This window comes from Netta rufina, assembly GCF_964035555.1.
Source record: "Netta rufina genome assembly, chromosome: 4".
NCBI lineage: Eukaryota > Metazoa > Chordata > Aves > Anseriformes > Anatidae > Netta > Netta rufina.
In genome coordinates this window covers 49,826,409-49,840,580 of record NC_140127.1, presented here as the reverse complement: position 1 = coordinate 49,840,580, position 14,172 = coordinate 49,826,409, and the positions used below count along the sequence as shown (strand labels likewise).

Genomic DNA, 14,172 nt, shown 5'->3' with positions numbered 1-14,172 from the left:
CCTCCTCCTCGTCCTCGTCCTCAGCCGCAGGGCAGCGCTGTGCCGTGCCCCGGGCTGTGCCGTGCCGTGTCCCCGGGCTGCCGCCCCGTTACCACAACGGAGGCGCGCCCTGCCCTCGTCGCCGTGGCAGCCGGGCCGAGCCCCACGTTACAATCGCGGCTATAAAGCCGGCGGGGCCGCGACCCCGCCCGCTGCGGCGAGCCCGGGGCCGGGCCGGCACAACCAGCGCCCCCCGTGCCGCCCGCCGGGGGCTCCCGGGGGGGGGACAGGACGGGACGGGGCAAACCGAGCAGCCCGGCCCGAGCCCGGCCCCAGCCCTCGGGCGAGCTGCCGGCCAGCCATGGCCGACAGCTTGAGGAGGCTGGTGAGCGCCGAGAGCTGCCGGCTGCTGCAGGAGAAGCTGGAGAACTGGTACCGGGACTACGAGGTGGGGGCAGCCGCCGTCCCCTCTCCCCGCCCGGCCGCCTCTCCCCGGTTCCCCGGTGCCCGTGCTGGGATGGACTGGGAGAGGGAATGGCCTCAAGTTGCGCCAGGGGAGGCTCAGGTTGGAAACGAGGAGACGTTTCTGCTCAGAAAGAGCTGTCAGGCACTGGGGCGGGTTGCCCAGGGAGATGGTGGAGTCACCGCCCCTGGGGGTGTTCAAGGAAAGGCTGGACGTGGTGCTGAGGGACGTGGTTCAGTGGGTGGCATTGGTGGTAGTTTTGGTGGGACCAGGTGATCTTGGAGGTCATTTCCAACCTTCACAATTCCCTGACTCTGTGATTTCAGGGACAGGGAGGAAGGCAGCTGCAGGCAGGCGTGACAGGGTGAACAGGGTTACAAGGTAAGAGAACAGGGGATGGACAGAACAGGAGACTGAGGAGGTGGCACAATGGAAACAGGAGAAAAGAGTTTAAATTTAGGGGAAGAGGAGGTGAGAAAGGGAACCGAGAATTGAAAATCCTAAATTCTCTCAGCAAAAACAGTCAGGACAGTATCCTCACTCCTATATCCCCTCAGAGCACTGGCCCTGCTGCAGTGAGGGCGCTGAGCAGAGCTGCAGCCTTCTCAACTCAGCTCCTCACATGTAGGTGTTACAGTGCCTGGCAGCCTTTCTGCAGGGTGCGTGGCAAAGGCCGGGACTAAGGAGGAGTCTGTAGGTAGCTGGTAAAGACACCACAGAGTGCAGGGCACTGGAGGAGGGAGGGCAGAAGCACTTGCATTAGTCTTGCAAAAGGATGGGGTGGCTGATCGTAGCAGGAGCTGAGCTCCCCATGGTAAAGGAAGGTAGGTGAGGGTAGTCCCCGAGGTCATGGGAAGCAAAGAGGAGCAGCTTGAGTCTGCTGTGGTGAGAGGAGCTGGCAGATGGGAGCACCGTGGGTGTCATGTTAGTGTAATGAGCTGGAAAAATGCAATTTGCGGTAGTGTTCTGGTGGATGTTAGCAGGGCGAGACTGCTCCTGGAGGACAGAGGAAAGCATGCCGCAGCCATCACAGTGTGGGGTGACTGGGGCATGGGTGAGAACTGTGCCTGTTTTCAAAGCTCCTAAAAAAAACATATGGAACCATTAAAGCCTAACCACATGGTGAGCAATCCCAGGTGAAGGTGATACCCAGGCTATGGATAAAGGTCAAGGTGGTGGGTACAAAGTGTGTGTGTGTGTGTTTTGTTTTTTTCCTGGCAGGTGCAGTAGCATCCTGGACTCCATCATTTTCTTTTAGAATTGTATTTGCTGAAAGTGGTGCAACTTTACTGTTCTTTTGTTTCCTTGGCTTAATGTTGGGGTTTGCCCATTCTCGATTATTTTTTATTTCACTTGATAACTCTTAAAAATCAAGCAAAATTGCATGGAGACCTCGTGGCTGTTGATAAAGCAAGATAACGGCCTCATCTATGTTCTTTAAGCTAATACACAAAGTCATGGTTTGGACCGATGTTTTATTCATCTAATAATCTCCTATCTTATTATGCTAAATTCTGTGTTGAAAGACTTCAACCCATCTTTATGATCTTTCTTTTAGATTTATTAGTGGTTGCATCTTCTTTATTACTGGGAAAAGGAATACATTTTCCCCAGTGGTGAATTAATGGGGTATTTGGAGTTATGATGTCTTCTCTGTGTGCCTATTAACAACATGACACTTTTGAAGATGGGTTTTCTAGATGATGCAGTAAGAAAAGGATGAGAAGATGTAATTATAGAAAACAAAACCAAAAAGCAACAAACAAAAACCCCCCAAACAACCCTTTAATACTGTGATCATAACTGGAATCATTCTATGCAGGATACCCCAGGCAGATATATTAATATGCATTAATTTACAGATTAATACCTGTGATCAGAATCTGAACCGATGCTGTGAAATAATAGAAATGAACTCTGTGATTCAAGGGCAGCTCTTCACAATCCTCAATGAAACGTCTCGAGAAGGTAAATCAGTGCCTTTTCTGTACTAACACATTTCACGTGTCATCTTTTTCAGTTCTGTCTTCCTCTGTAGGTGTTCTCACAGTTTCTTAATGCTTGTATTTTCTTAGGTGGGCACTATGCAGGTGTAGAAACAATAAAAACTCGTCTTCTGCCATGGCTAGGAACTTGTTTTTCCTGTGCTACTTCAGGAGGGCTCTTTGAAAGTGGCCTCTCTTTCATTCAGGTACGCAGGAAATTTATTTTAAGGGAATAGAATGGTGTAAACTTATGCCTGCAGGAGAGCACTCATCACTTTCTCTTAACAATAGCATCCCTCCCTGATTTTGCTTAATGAAATATGTTATTGGTTGCTCACGGTGACAGCTATGTTGTTGTTCTGTCTCATCTTACATCTCCTTTGAATGGGAAATCAAAGAGGTCATTATGGTTACTTCTGGCGCTCCAGAGCTCGTGCTGTTTCATAATAATGAATGGCAATATGGATGAATCTTCGTGGTAAGAGAAGTAATGTTTTTGTACAGCTTTCCTTTTCTAGGCAAAGAATTTGGCTACGTTTACACTTGCAAAGATGTTATAGTAGCATTTACACTATATATCTGTTGGTAAAAATTTATCAGTATGTGAAAATCCAGATGTAAGCTGAAGGTGTGTATAAAACCCCATGCTTTCATCTGTGAGCTCCTATTATTATTATTATTATTATTATAGAAAAATATTTTCTGAGTATCCAAGCATTATAATAATCTCTAGAAGGGAAAAAGAAAGTGCTCATATCCATCATGATACCACTACATGCCTGACTTGAGATCTGGAGTTGGTATGTACTTAGTATTTACCAAAAGGGTCATATTACTAGCACTTTGGAGGAGAAGACAGATCTGCTGTTGCTCCATGCTTGTGTGCTTTGAAATAAAGTAAGAGTGTAGGCTGATGTAGACAAGGGGAAAATGTTGAAGATCTTGGGATCTGGCAGTGATGTTACCGTGCTCTCCAACTTCTCATTTTTAGACTTCTTCTATTAAAAGTCTTTCACAAGTAACATAAGGACAAATGAAAAGTAATATCCCGTAGTGGATCCCTCAGATTCTAGTGTGCTGCAGAAGTAGGGTTCTGACAAAAAGCAAAATGTAAAATTATGGTGTTATTAAATGACTATGTACCTGTTACGGGTTTGTCATTGGACATGACATTCAAAATACAAAGAAAAGGCTGCTGCACAGCTGCCTATTTGAATCTGGTAGTATGAGTCAAATCTGTAGGGTGTTAAAGGCATAGCTGCAGGTACAGCAATGTGCTTCTTGAATTACAGGGGTTGCCTGATCTGTTCTAGTAACGTTTTCTGTTATCCTGTGTACAGGAATGCCCAAAAACTTCACTTGAGTTGATGGTATAGTCGGTCAGAACACTTCATTAAGAAAAACTGTTATCACATGTGCAAGAACACTATGTGCAGATGGTGTGTACACAGATAGTAAATATGCACATGCAGACCTTCTGTGGCCTCTATTATGAGGTGTAAGCAAAGTGAATATTTTTCCTAATACAATTAAGTGTTTTGTGCGCCTTGGAGTTATTGCTTATGTCTCAAGACGGTATGCAATTGCTTCTGGTTTCAATTACCTTGGAAATGATCTTTATAGAAATGTTTAGAAAGGTGTGTGCTAATAATGCTACACTACATTGTTGAAGTGTTTTGTAAGGTAGAATGGTCAAGCAGTGCCATTTTGTGTTTCATTTCAGGATTCAGTTGAGAAAGAAAGGCAGCTGAGGCAACTGGCCACCAGTCAGACTTTTCAGCTGCAAGAGCTTCAGGAAGAACTCACTTCAACGCGCCTAGAGCTCGACCATGTGCAACAAGAGTAGGGAAATTAACTGCAATTCTTTTTTTCTTTTCAATATTGTTCTCTTGACATCTAAATACTGATAGAGACTTGTACAGTGTTTTCTTTCAGGCTTAAAATTGGTGCTTCAAAATATGTCTAGGCTCTGGGTTGTCTGTGCTTGCGCAAAGTAGGGTACAGATGATATAATCAGACTTGCTTTCATCAATTGACTTGGTAGGTTTTGCTTCTGGCAGAAGAGTTGGGAAACAGAACAGTGGTCCAGACAAAAGGACTGATTGTCCCAGTTGGATTATAGTTGACAGACTGTTGTATGCTGAGCAAACATTGATAAAACTCAATTGAGTAGGTATAGTGCAACCATTATTGAAGGACCATGCCATAATTAGTTACGGTATGTAATTACATGTAAATATTTAATAAGATCAAAACTCAGATGGAGGAAGAAAGAGATTTTTCATGTAAGTCACTAGGACTGAACAGTTGTCATCCAGTTGCATGAAACACTTGGTGGAGCACTGTAGTCTCAGAGTGATTTATCTGCTTCAGAAACAAATTGGTCCAGTTAGTGCCACCTCCAAGGACATTTCAGAGGTGGCTCCAAGTGACAGACATGTTCTCATGCATTCTGCTAGCACGAGAACAACGAACACTCACAGGCCTTTGTGATACAAAAAGTGATATAAAATAAGGTATTTATTAAATGATTTCAAGAATATCAGGTTCTCAAGACTGCAAGCTGCACAAGCTAGATTTGAGGAAAGAGATTCAATAGAAAGAATACTTCATTCTGTATCCTAATCTTGCAGATATCTCCTTTCGTGTTAGTATCTGTTATGCCTCATCGTGTATAAATGCAGACATTTTGATTCTTGACTATGAAAGAAGGCTCTCAGTACCCCATTTATGGACAGTGAAGTCATTCTGAGTGCTATAAATTGTTGAAGTAGATGGAGCAACTGCAATTGAACCTTAATGAAAAATAAACAGTTGTAGCAAAATAATTCTGTTATTGCTTAGTCAGATATGACCCTTACACACTGCTTGTGTGCTGACAGCCTGCACAAAGCCCACTGTGATGGTTTTCGTATGTTACATTGATACAGACTTGGTCTGCTGATACAGTCAATTTGTCACATTAAATTCTCTGGTGGAATCTCTGCCCTTACCATGAAGGTTATTAATGTTTCTTGCAGCCTGGCACAAACCCAGCTGGCTCTTGAAGACAAAGACCAAATCAGCCACTACTCATACGGCAGCAGAAGATTGAAATTATTCAGCTAAGAGCAGCATAAGAAAAATCTAATTTTAGAGTATTTGTGGCAGACGTCAGCATGCAGAGGCAGTCTGTCATCTACCTGAGTGAATTCTGTTTATTTTACACCGTCCTAAGCTACAGAGGAAAAACAGGTCTAGCTTCTGGACATTTTCTTTTTTTTTTTTTTTTCCTTTGCATTATAGGAAGAATTATCATAAATTAACAAATGTGAGAAGAACCCTTATTCTTGCTGAACTTGTACCCTTTTCTCTTTAGGCTAGAGGAAAGATTACTTTGAAATGAGAAGCTATCAAGTATTTGAGTCTAGTAGATGAAGTTAATAGGAGAGATCCAGATTCTGAATGCAGCAAGTTGCAAAGGTTTCTGTCTATGATGCTCTTGGAAGCAGCACATGTGTTAGAGAGAATGAAATGTCTTTTGTCCATCTTAAGATAAGGTTCTTTAAAAGGTTTTTAGGTTTTTTCTTTCAGACTGTGCTTTCCAAATTCTTTTGCCCCTGTTTGCACAGAAATAGACATGGATATTAGTACTGTTGCTGTCTCTGTTTTAAATTTTTTGTTTTGTTTTGTTTTGTTTTTTTTTTTTTTTTTTTTTTTTTTTGAGTTTCTAAGTGTTTTGGTCACATCTGGGGAGTTAATCTGGATCAGTAATAGTGCACCTGGGGGACCTACCTTTTCACTTCAGTACAGTAATCTTTAATTTTCTTTTGTGGCTTGATCTATAGGAACTTCTGGAAGCAGTAATAATTCTTCACGCTCATGAAATGTAGCCTAGATTTTTTTATTTTTGGTTATAGTATCAGAAAAGAACATGAAGTTAGTAGAAATTCTTCCAACAGCATGTGAATTCTTGTGATAATTGACACTTCAAGAAGAGAAATACTTGTTTATAAAAAATGCTTGAAGCCTTGCAGTTAAATAATGTTAATGCACTTCAGAATGAAGGAGACCTGGCTTGGATCTTTCCCTGTAGGAAGGTATAACTGCCCATGAGTTTCCTTCATTTTAGGGCAATTAAGGGGATGAGCTAATCCCAGGAAAGATGAAGAAAGAAAAATCCTTCAGGTCATTATAGTCTCAATTTATATATGAAGTTGAGTGTCACTAGTTCATTTCTGGATATCTATCATTGCTTCTGGAATAATACTAATTGTCAGATTTCATCTGTGGAAACTCTGCCAGGAAAGCCATTGCCTCAGACTTTAGTTTTTTGAATGTAAACACGGGGCATAAATTTGCATTTCCATAAAATGGCCTCTTTTGTTTTGTTGGTTGAAAAGCAGCTCATATAACTCCTTGAGTCTTAGATGTAACCTGACTACTGTCTTCCAGATTAAAGCAATTAGCAGAGAACAAAGCCCCTCACAATTTCCATGAATGGGTCTTAATGCAGACTGCATGGAATCGTGGAATCACAGAATGGCTCGGGGTGGAAGGGACCTTAAAGATCCTCTGGTTCCAACCCCCTGCCATGGGCACCCACTAGATCAGGTAGCCCAGGGCCTCGTCCAGCCTGACCTTGAACCCTGCCAGGGATGGGACATCCACAGCTCCTCTGGGCAACCTGCGCCAGGGCCTCACCACCCTCTGAGTGAAGAATTTCCTCCTAACCTCTGATCTAAATCTTCTAGTTTAAACTGAACTCTTAAATCTAATCTAAACTCTTTTAGTTTAAAACCATTTCTTGTTATTCTGTCATTATCTGGTTGAGTAAAACGTTGCTCTCCATCTTTTTATAAGTCCCATTTTAAGTACTGAAAAGTGGCAATGAGCTCTCCCTGAAATCTTCTTTTCTTCAGGCTGAACAGCCCCAGCTCTCAGCCTTTCTTTGTAGGAGAGGTGCTCCAGCCCTCTGATCATCTTTGTGGCCTTCCTGTGGAACCTGTTCCTAACATTAAGTAAATGATAGAAAATAAACTTGCTTAGCTGGTTGTCTGCAGATGTTTGAGAAACATTTTTTATATGGGGAGAAGCAAGAGAGGAATCATTAGCTTCTGATATTGGTGAAGAACACCATTACTGACATCCTCTGACCAGATATTCCATCAAGGAAAAGAACCTGAGGACCTGAGGTAAAACCAAGTCAGCTCAGTTTTCTGTCCTACATTTCTGAGTCTCAATGATGTTAAATATGAGAAACAAACGAGTCTTTCTTAGGCCTGATCGTATGAGCTAGTGCATGGACACCAGAAGTTAGTGATCTTTCCTGTAACACAATTTGGTGTATCCGTCCTCTTGCTACAGTGCACCTTTACCCTTTAAAGTGTAGTTATGAGTATGCTTTGGAGTTTTTTAACACTTAATTTCACAGTATTTCAGCATAAGGAGTCTGGCTTGGTCAATACTTCTCCTGTTTTTCTCTTCTTATTTGTTAAGGATTTAATTGATAACTGGTTTGCATTGGCAGAAGGACATCTTGTGACTAACTTTATTCCTTGTGGTTAAGTCTGAAGGATTCCCGTGCCCGAGAGGAGGACTCTCTGAGGAAGTTAGATCATTGGAATGATTATGAGCAGCAGATTCAGATGCTGCGGGATGAGATTTCTATCCTGGATGCCCAAAAGTCTGTTCTCCAGAGCAGGTAGGGCCTTATTCAGAGAAGTAACTGGATTGGAGAAATAGTTCAAGTTAGGCAGGATGAATTCTCTCCTCATTTTAAATTGAAGCATGAAGTTAAACTTCTGTACTTTGTTGTAAAGGATTGTAAACGCTTCAACTGATTTATCCTAGTGCCCAATATTTTAATTTTGAACAGTAATGTTGAACTTAAAGCAAATAAAGCAGCTTTACAAAATAGACTGAGAGCAACTGTACAGGAACAGGTGGTTAGTTTTTGTTTATAAGTCCTCTGTGCATACTGTACCCTTAGGGGGCAGAAATTATTATTATATTCTCATTTCTTGGACTTTACAGCTCTTCAGTGGTACTGGAAGACAAACAAATCTCTCAAGTTTTAATAGTTAAAAGTGTGTTTCTGCAGAACACAGTGCATGGCTGCATACAGTTTTGGAGTCAGTTTAATTTTATCATTCCAGATGTATCCTATAAGATGTACTGACACAAGTTCCTCCATGCTAAGCTAATAATCTGCAGCTTTACTTCTCTAACTATCTTGTCTTACCCACCTCTCTCTTTACATGCCTCTCCTAGACTTGTGCGGAGCCGCTCTCCTTCCCCAAGACGCAGCAGGTCGCCCAGCCCGCTCCCCCTGAGGAGCTGCTCACCTGGCCGAGCCAGGCGGACAAACGCTTCCCGTCACGCCTGCCTGGTGGCTCGCTTCGGTGACATCTATGCTAATGAACGCCTGGATGCAGAGACCCTTCTGAGGACATACATCACTGACAAAGAGATGGCGCAGAGGATAATATACACTGCAGTTGTGGTAAGGACAAAATTGTTTCTTGTTTCACAGAAGTGTTGCATAAAATACTGTGACTAGATTGGATTAAGACATAGGAAGACTCTGAATGGCTTTCAAAGGTAGATGATTCCTGCACTAAAAAGTGCTGCTGCATTTAAATAAATACTTTTGGAAATATTTCCATATCATGTTTTTCTCTTGCCTGCAGCTATGTGTTTTTCTGTTTTGCTGGGTCCCTTGAAATTACCTACATACCTCAAGCTTACTATGATCTCAGCCTGAATAAATTTGTTTGCAAATTTTCTTGTCTATAAAATCAGTGTATCAGAGGCAGTGACTCTCTTAATGTATATGATCCCAAGCATGTCTAACTTAGTGCATTATTTTTCCGCATTTGCCAGTCACTTTATACCCTCTGAACCAATGTTTCTTCCCAACAGATGAGAGGTACTAGAAATAGGTTAGGTGGGAAGCTTCTTAACCCTATCTTCAGAAAAATAACTCACACTTGGTTTAAACAGAAGTCCTCCTAAATGGAGGACTATTTTTTAACCTTCACTTCTACAGCAGTGTTTTATCTTCCTCCTTAAAACTATGATATTGGTCTAAGTTCATTGTTTCAGTTTGTTGCTAAATATCTAACCTCACAATCTCCTGGATTAAACTAGATGTTTTGTACATTTCCAGGAGTCTTTCCAAGCAGCGAAGATGGCCTACAGGCAATTCAAAATGCGTGTAAGAAAGACTCTGTCTTTAGGTCACACAGGGCTTGAGTCACTTGAAGACACTGTCCTGGATTATATTGTTCGCCACGAGGATCTGTATGATGTTCAAGCCAGTGTCAATGTAAGTGGGGAAGGGATGTGTTATTCTATCTCAGGAGCTAACTTCAGAGGAGCTAACTAGAAATGAGCCATAGTCTGGAGTAGGAAGAGAAATGTATTACATGGATTTTGTCTTGTAGCAATTTATTTTCCAAAATAATATTGCAGTACAGCCCAATTATCACTTGTTTTATTTGCCTCTGACTATAATGTCTGTTTCTGTCAGAATAATTTTGTTGACAAGATACAGTATAACTGTATTAATCAAGTAAATATAAGGTAAATTTTAGTGTTTCTTAAATTTTACATTGTGCTGAAAAACTGTATCTCCTTCTTAAGATTGATGTCAATGATGTAGCTCACACTACTTCTAAAACAACAGCACATTCTTTCTGATGCTAATGCTTTCTCGAATAGTCTAAGATAACATTTCTGGGGGTCTTTTATACTGATTTTTAAGTGTGGCAAAGCTGAGAGGCACATTTAGAAGGGGTTTCCACACTTCCTCATGAACAAAAGTGTTAGTGAGTTCAGATTATTTCAATTGTGTTTATTTTCAGGAAGTAATTCGCTCCATGAACGTGAACCCAAAGATTTCATTCCCACCAGAAGTCGATTTCATTGTGATCAGCAGTTTGATTCGAGAGCTCTGCCGTGTGGCTTTTTCAATGCAGACCCTCACCCCTCCTCTTGATATTGCCTTTGGTATAGATGGCGAACTCTTCAGTGAGACCAAGTAAGAATTCTTTATTTTCTTTAAAAGATAAAGACGGAAAAAAATCCACCAGGTTGTATAGTCTACTTCTTTCCTAATTAATGTGAAGGTTTAAGATTGATGAACATTAATTTGGGGCAAATATTCCTGGTCTCTTTTCTATTTGGTATGTCTTTAAGGTTTATAATGGTATATAAATGCCAGGATGTAGACCAGTGTTAATAGCTTGTTTAATGAATAGCAGAACAATTTTCTGGATAAACTTGTCTCTTTGAGTTTAGTTCATTTATCGTTTAAGAGGAAAATTATCATATTTCCTTTCCTGCTTAGTCTCTGTCTGCCTTCTCTGTTTATAAAAATGCTTGCATCTTTGCTCTGTCTTTTTGGCCCATTTGGTAAAAGTCATTTCTACTGAGGTCTGGCTGTAAGTGCCTGATCATCAACATGTGCTGTGGCTGCTGCATGACGTACGGATCTTAATACATGCCTGTCTCTTCTGTTTTAAAGTTGAGCAAAAAGGAAAATGCCTTTTAGAAACATGATTCGTGTTTAAAGAAACAATAACATAGTTTTTCTTTTTTACCATGGGGTTAGGACTGGCTGCTTTGTTAGCTGACAGAACTGTAGGTACTCCCAGGCCTTCAACAAAACTAATGGGATTGATAGCTCCAAAAAACACTGCTCCTGAAAGCAAGAGATGCCACAGAAATGAGGAGGTTTCTAATAATAATTTAAAATAGAATGGATCCCATATAGGAAAGAGCTTGAGAAACCAATGAGAGAAGTAGGGAAGGTAAAAGTAGCCCTTCAACAAAGTTGTTAACTAGTTAATGGTCCTGCCCAAATATTGGGCAGTTAGCTATTTGATACCCAAAACAACTTTCTGAATTAAGAAGGTAGTAATGCTAGAGTATTGTCTTAGGATACTTTTGCCACCTACTTGATGTGTATGGCCTTCAAAAAAACGGTTGTATACATGCTGCTGTGGGAGGTGTGTGTGTGCACACATATATGTATCTAACTGTCTGTATGGATATATATGTGGCATAGATATATCTACATGTATATAATATGTGTCCTACACTTACATGGAGCAAAACTTGTGGAAATTGAAATAGCTGTGTTAGTCAGGTGCGATGCCATTCTCTGGAAGGGCTGGCCAACCCTCATTTTACCCTATACCTTCCTCCAGCAGAGTTTCATGCCTGTTTATGACATTGTTCTTACGAATTACTATTCTATATGCATTACTAATGTATATATGCATTGCTACTTTCTATTTCAGATATCTGGTAATTGTTTTGAATTTGAATTCACCAAACCATATATGTGTTATTCAGCCAATTTTGTAGACTTGGGAGGTAAAGGGGGTAATATATCTGCTGCATTACTACAGCCTTTCCAAATCATTTTTGGAAAAGTCAATATTTTGTTATCAGTATCTGAAGATTTTGCTAATAAAATTGCCTCTCGCGTCACATAATCTTGGCCATAAAGTTACATCTTAGTATCTTGGGTATTTCTGTAATGTCCTTTATATGGATCTTGTTTTGACAAGAAGTTTCAGGAAGATAGGATGACTGACTGCCAAAATGCTGCTCAGGAGATTTAGTCAGTGGTCCTAAGACCTTGACTTTTGTGGGGGATATGCAAGAATATCATAGCCTATCAGCCAGCTGAAGTGGGAGAAGGTTTTATTGAGGTGACTGTATAAATAGAAAATATGTTCTGTTAAGTTGCTCTTACAAATGCATTACTTCTGGAAGTTCACTTAAAGAAAACTTATTTTTGTGATATGTAAATACTGTCAAAGATTATGAGCTGTACTAATATTCTGCCTTGGTAACTCGAAGACTCATATTTATCTTTAGGCACTTACATGCAGACATGTCTTACACTCTGTTTCTACAGGTACCATCGTAGTTTGGACTCTGATTTCACAGCTGCTTTGGTGGCCTATCACGTATGGCCTGCTCTGATGGAAAATGATGTTGTAATTGTGAAGGGAGAGGCAGTCACCAAAAGAGGAGCTTTGGTATGTACTTTTCCTTAGGAAACGTGTTAAGGGTATTCATTAGATTTTAACTCTTTTCAAATTTAAAAAGATGAATTCTTGATTATTTTTTTCCCCCTATGTGGCTGGAGTGGTATATATTATGTATTGGTTAGGTTTAAAACCTCGTCCAGTATTTAGGGTGAATAGTTCCATTTACCTTATTGTGTATTCATCATGCAGTAAAAGTTGTATAATTGTTGGCAGAGCCTATTTTTAAGAAGAAAATTCTGTGTTTACTCTGTCCTCACACCTTGTCTCCAGCATTACGTATCTACTTGCAGAGTCTGCCTTTAATAAATACCCTCTCTCAAAAGAGGTTTGCCAATCTCATCTCTTGTAGTGGTCTCGCAGGAGCAGAAGTAGAAGCAGAAGCCGGAGCCGTAGTGTGAGTCCTCTTCTATCTCATGTAAGCCCCAGCTGAATGCTGTTGGTGTAAACAGCATCAGATATTTTAGACTCAGAGAAACTAGGAACTTGCTGAATTTTATGTTGTACCAGTGGAGTTGCACTGATGTAGTAAAGTGTGCAAATCTTGTGAATGTTGATGGGTTCCCAGATGCCTTTCTGGTGTACAGTATTATGGCACATCTGAATTCCCTTTTCCTTTTGTCTTGCAGTTATCTCGAAGCCGCAGTCCTTCACCACTGAGGAGCGGAAGCCCAAGTATGTGGGCATATTAGTTCAAATTGTTCAAACTCACAATTTTCAAATTAAGCCCTTGAAAGACTGAGCAAAGACAAGAAATAATATGCTGAAGGTCTTTGACTCTATAATGCTTGTCCAAGTCTTGTCTTTAAAATGGGTAGCCCTTTTTCTGTGTGTGAGAGAGGGCTGAAATTTCTGCATGGGAAGGTGCTTTTCATTCTACTCAGACCACTGTCACATGCTCTGTCTCTGCTGGTTGCCTTTACCATGGCCAGGTCTAGTAATAAGACTTCTCTTCCCCACAAGAGATACAGTTAGCTGCATGCCTGCAGGCTTCATGCCTTTTAAAATCCAAAGAGACAGCTAGAAGTGGTGAGGGTGAAGTGGGGGGATCTCAAACAGTATGAATGTGTGCACGCTGAAGCCAAGGGAGTTTAGAGACTTAGGAGAAACAGTTGTACTGAAATGTGCGTTTTTCTCCAACAGGACACTAAGATAACTGGATAAGTTTCTGTGGTTCTGTACATCTGGATCCATCAACTTTGCTGGTGCCTTCTCCTCTTCAAGGAATACCTCAAATGTAACAATGTGAACAGCAATTGTCCCTCCAAAAGGAGTGTTATATGTTGTGTGTTTTTTGTGTGTTTTTGTTATTATAGAAGGCTTATTTAGGACTTTAGAAATTAATTCAACACTTCTGATTTAAACAAAACAAGTTGCATGCAATACAGGATTGTACTAATTATCAAAGTTTACAGAGCACTGAGGTACCCATGCTGTAATTTTACAGATGGGGATAGAATTATTGCACCTCGAATGGCTTCCCTAGATACCAAATGATATGGTTTGACAGGATGTTCAATGTAACCTAAATGGTGAATGTTATAGAATGTTGAGGTTAGCTGTTAACTTGAAAACAATTTAATTATCTGGTACTTGTTTACAGTTTTAGAAAGCAGCAATAAGCTTGTGATGTGCAAGTCTCAGCATCCTTTGAAATATCTCTAAGTAGTTTTCAGTAATCTGAATTTTCCAGCTACAA

At 40.9% G+C, this 14,172-nt stretch overlaps 1 protein-coding gene across 2 annotated transcripts; it reads left to right on the top strand.

Moving 5' to 3' along the window:
- Positions 1 to 340: 340 nt before the first annotated feature.
- SPATA18 (spermatogenesis associated 18) lies at positions 341 to 13,165 on the top strand (the record flags this gene model as incomplete). 2 transcript variants are annotated; one of them, XM_084286753.1, is made up of 11 exons in its annotated part: positions 341 to 427; positions 2,305 to 2,410; positions 2,518 to 2,633; positions 4,151 to 4,269; positions 7,976 to 8,110; positions 8,680 to 8,911; positions 9,578 to 9,736; positions 10,275 to 10,450; positions 12,341 to 12,464; positions 12,826 to 12,891; positions 13,103 to 13,165. In XM_084286753.1, the coding sequence occupies 11 exons, from the start codon at positions 341 to 343 to the stop codon at positions 13,163 to 13,165; spliced, it is 1,383 nt and encodes a 460-aa protein (XP_084142879.1). The 2 variants fall into 2 exon arrangements, with proteins under 2 accessions (XP_084142879.1, XP_084142878.1); XM_084286752.1 differs by having other exon boundaries at positions 341 to 544.
- Positions 13,166 to 14,172: the final 1,007 nt, after the last annotated feature.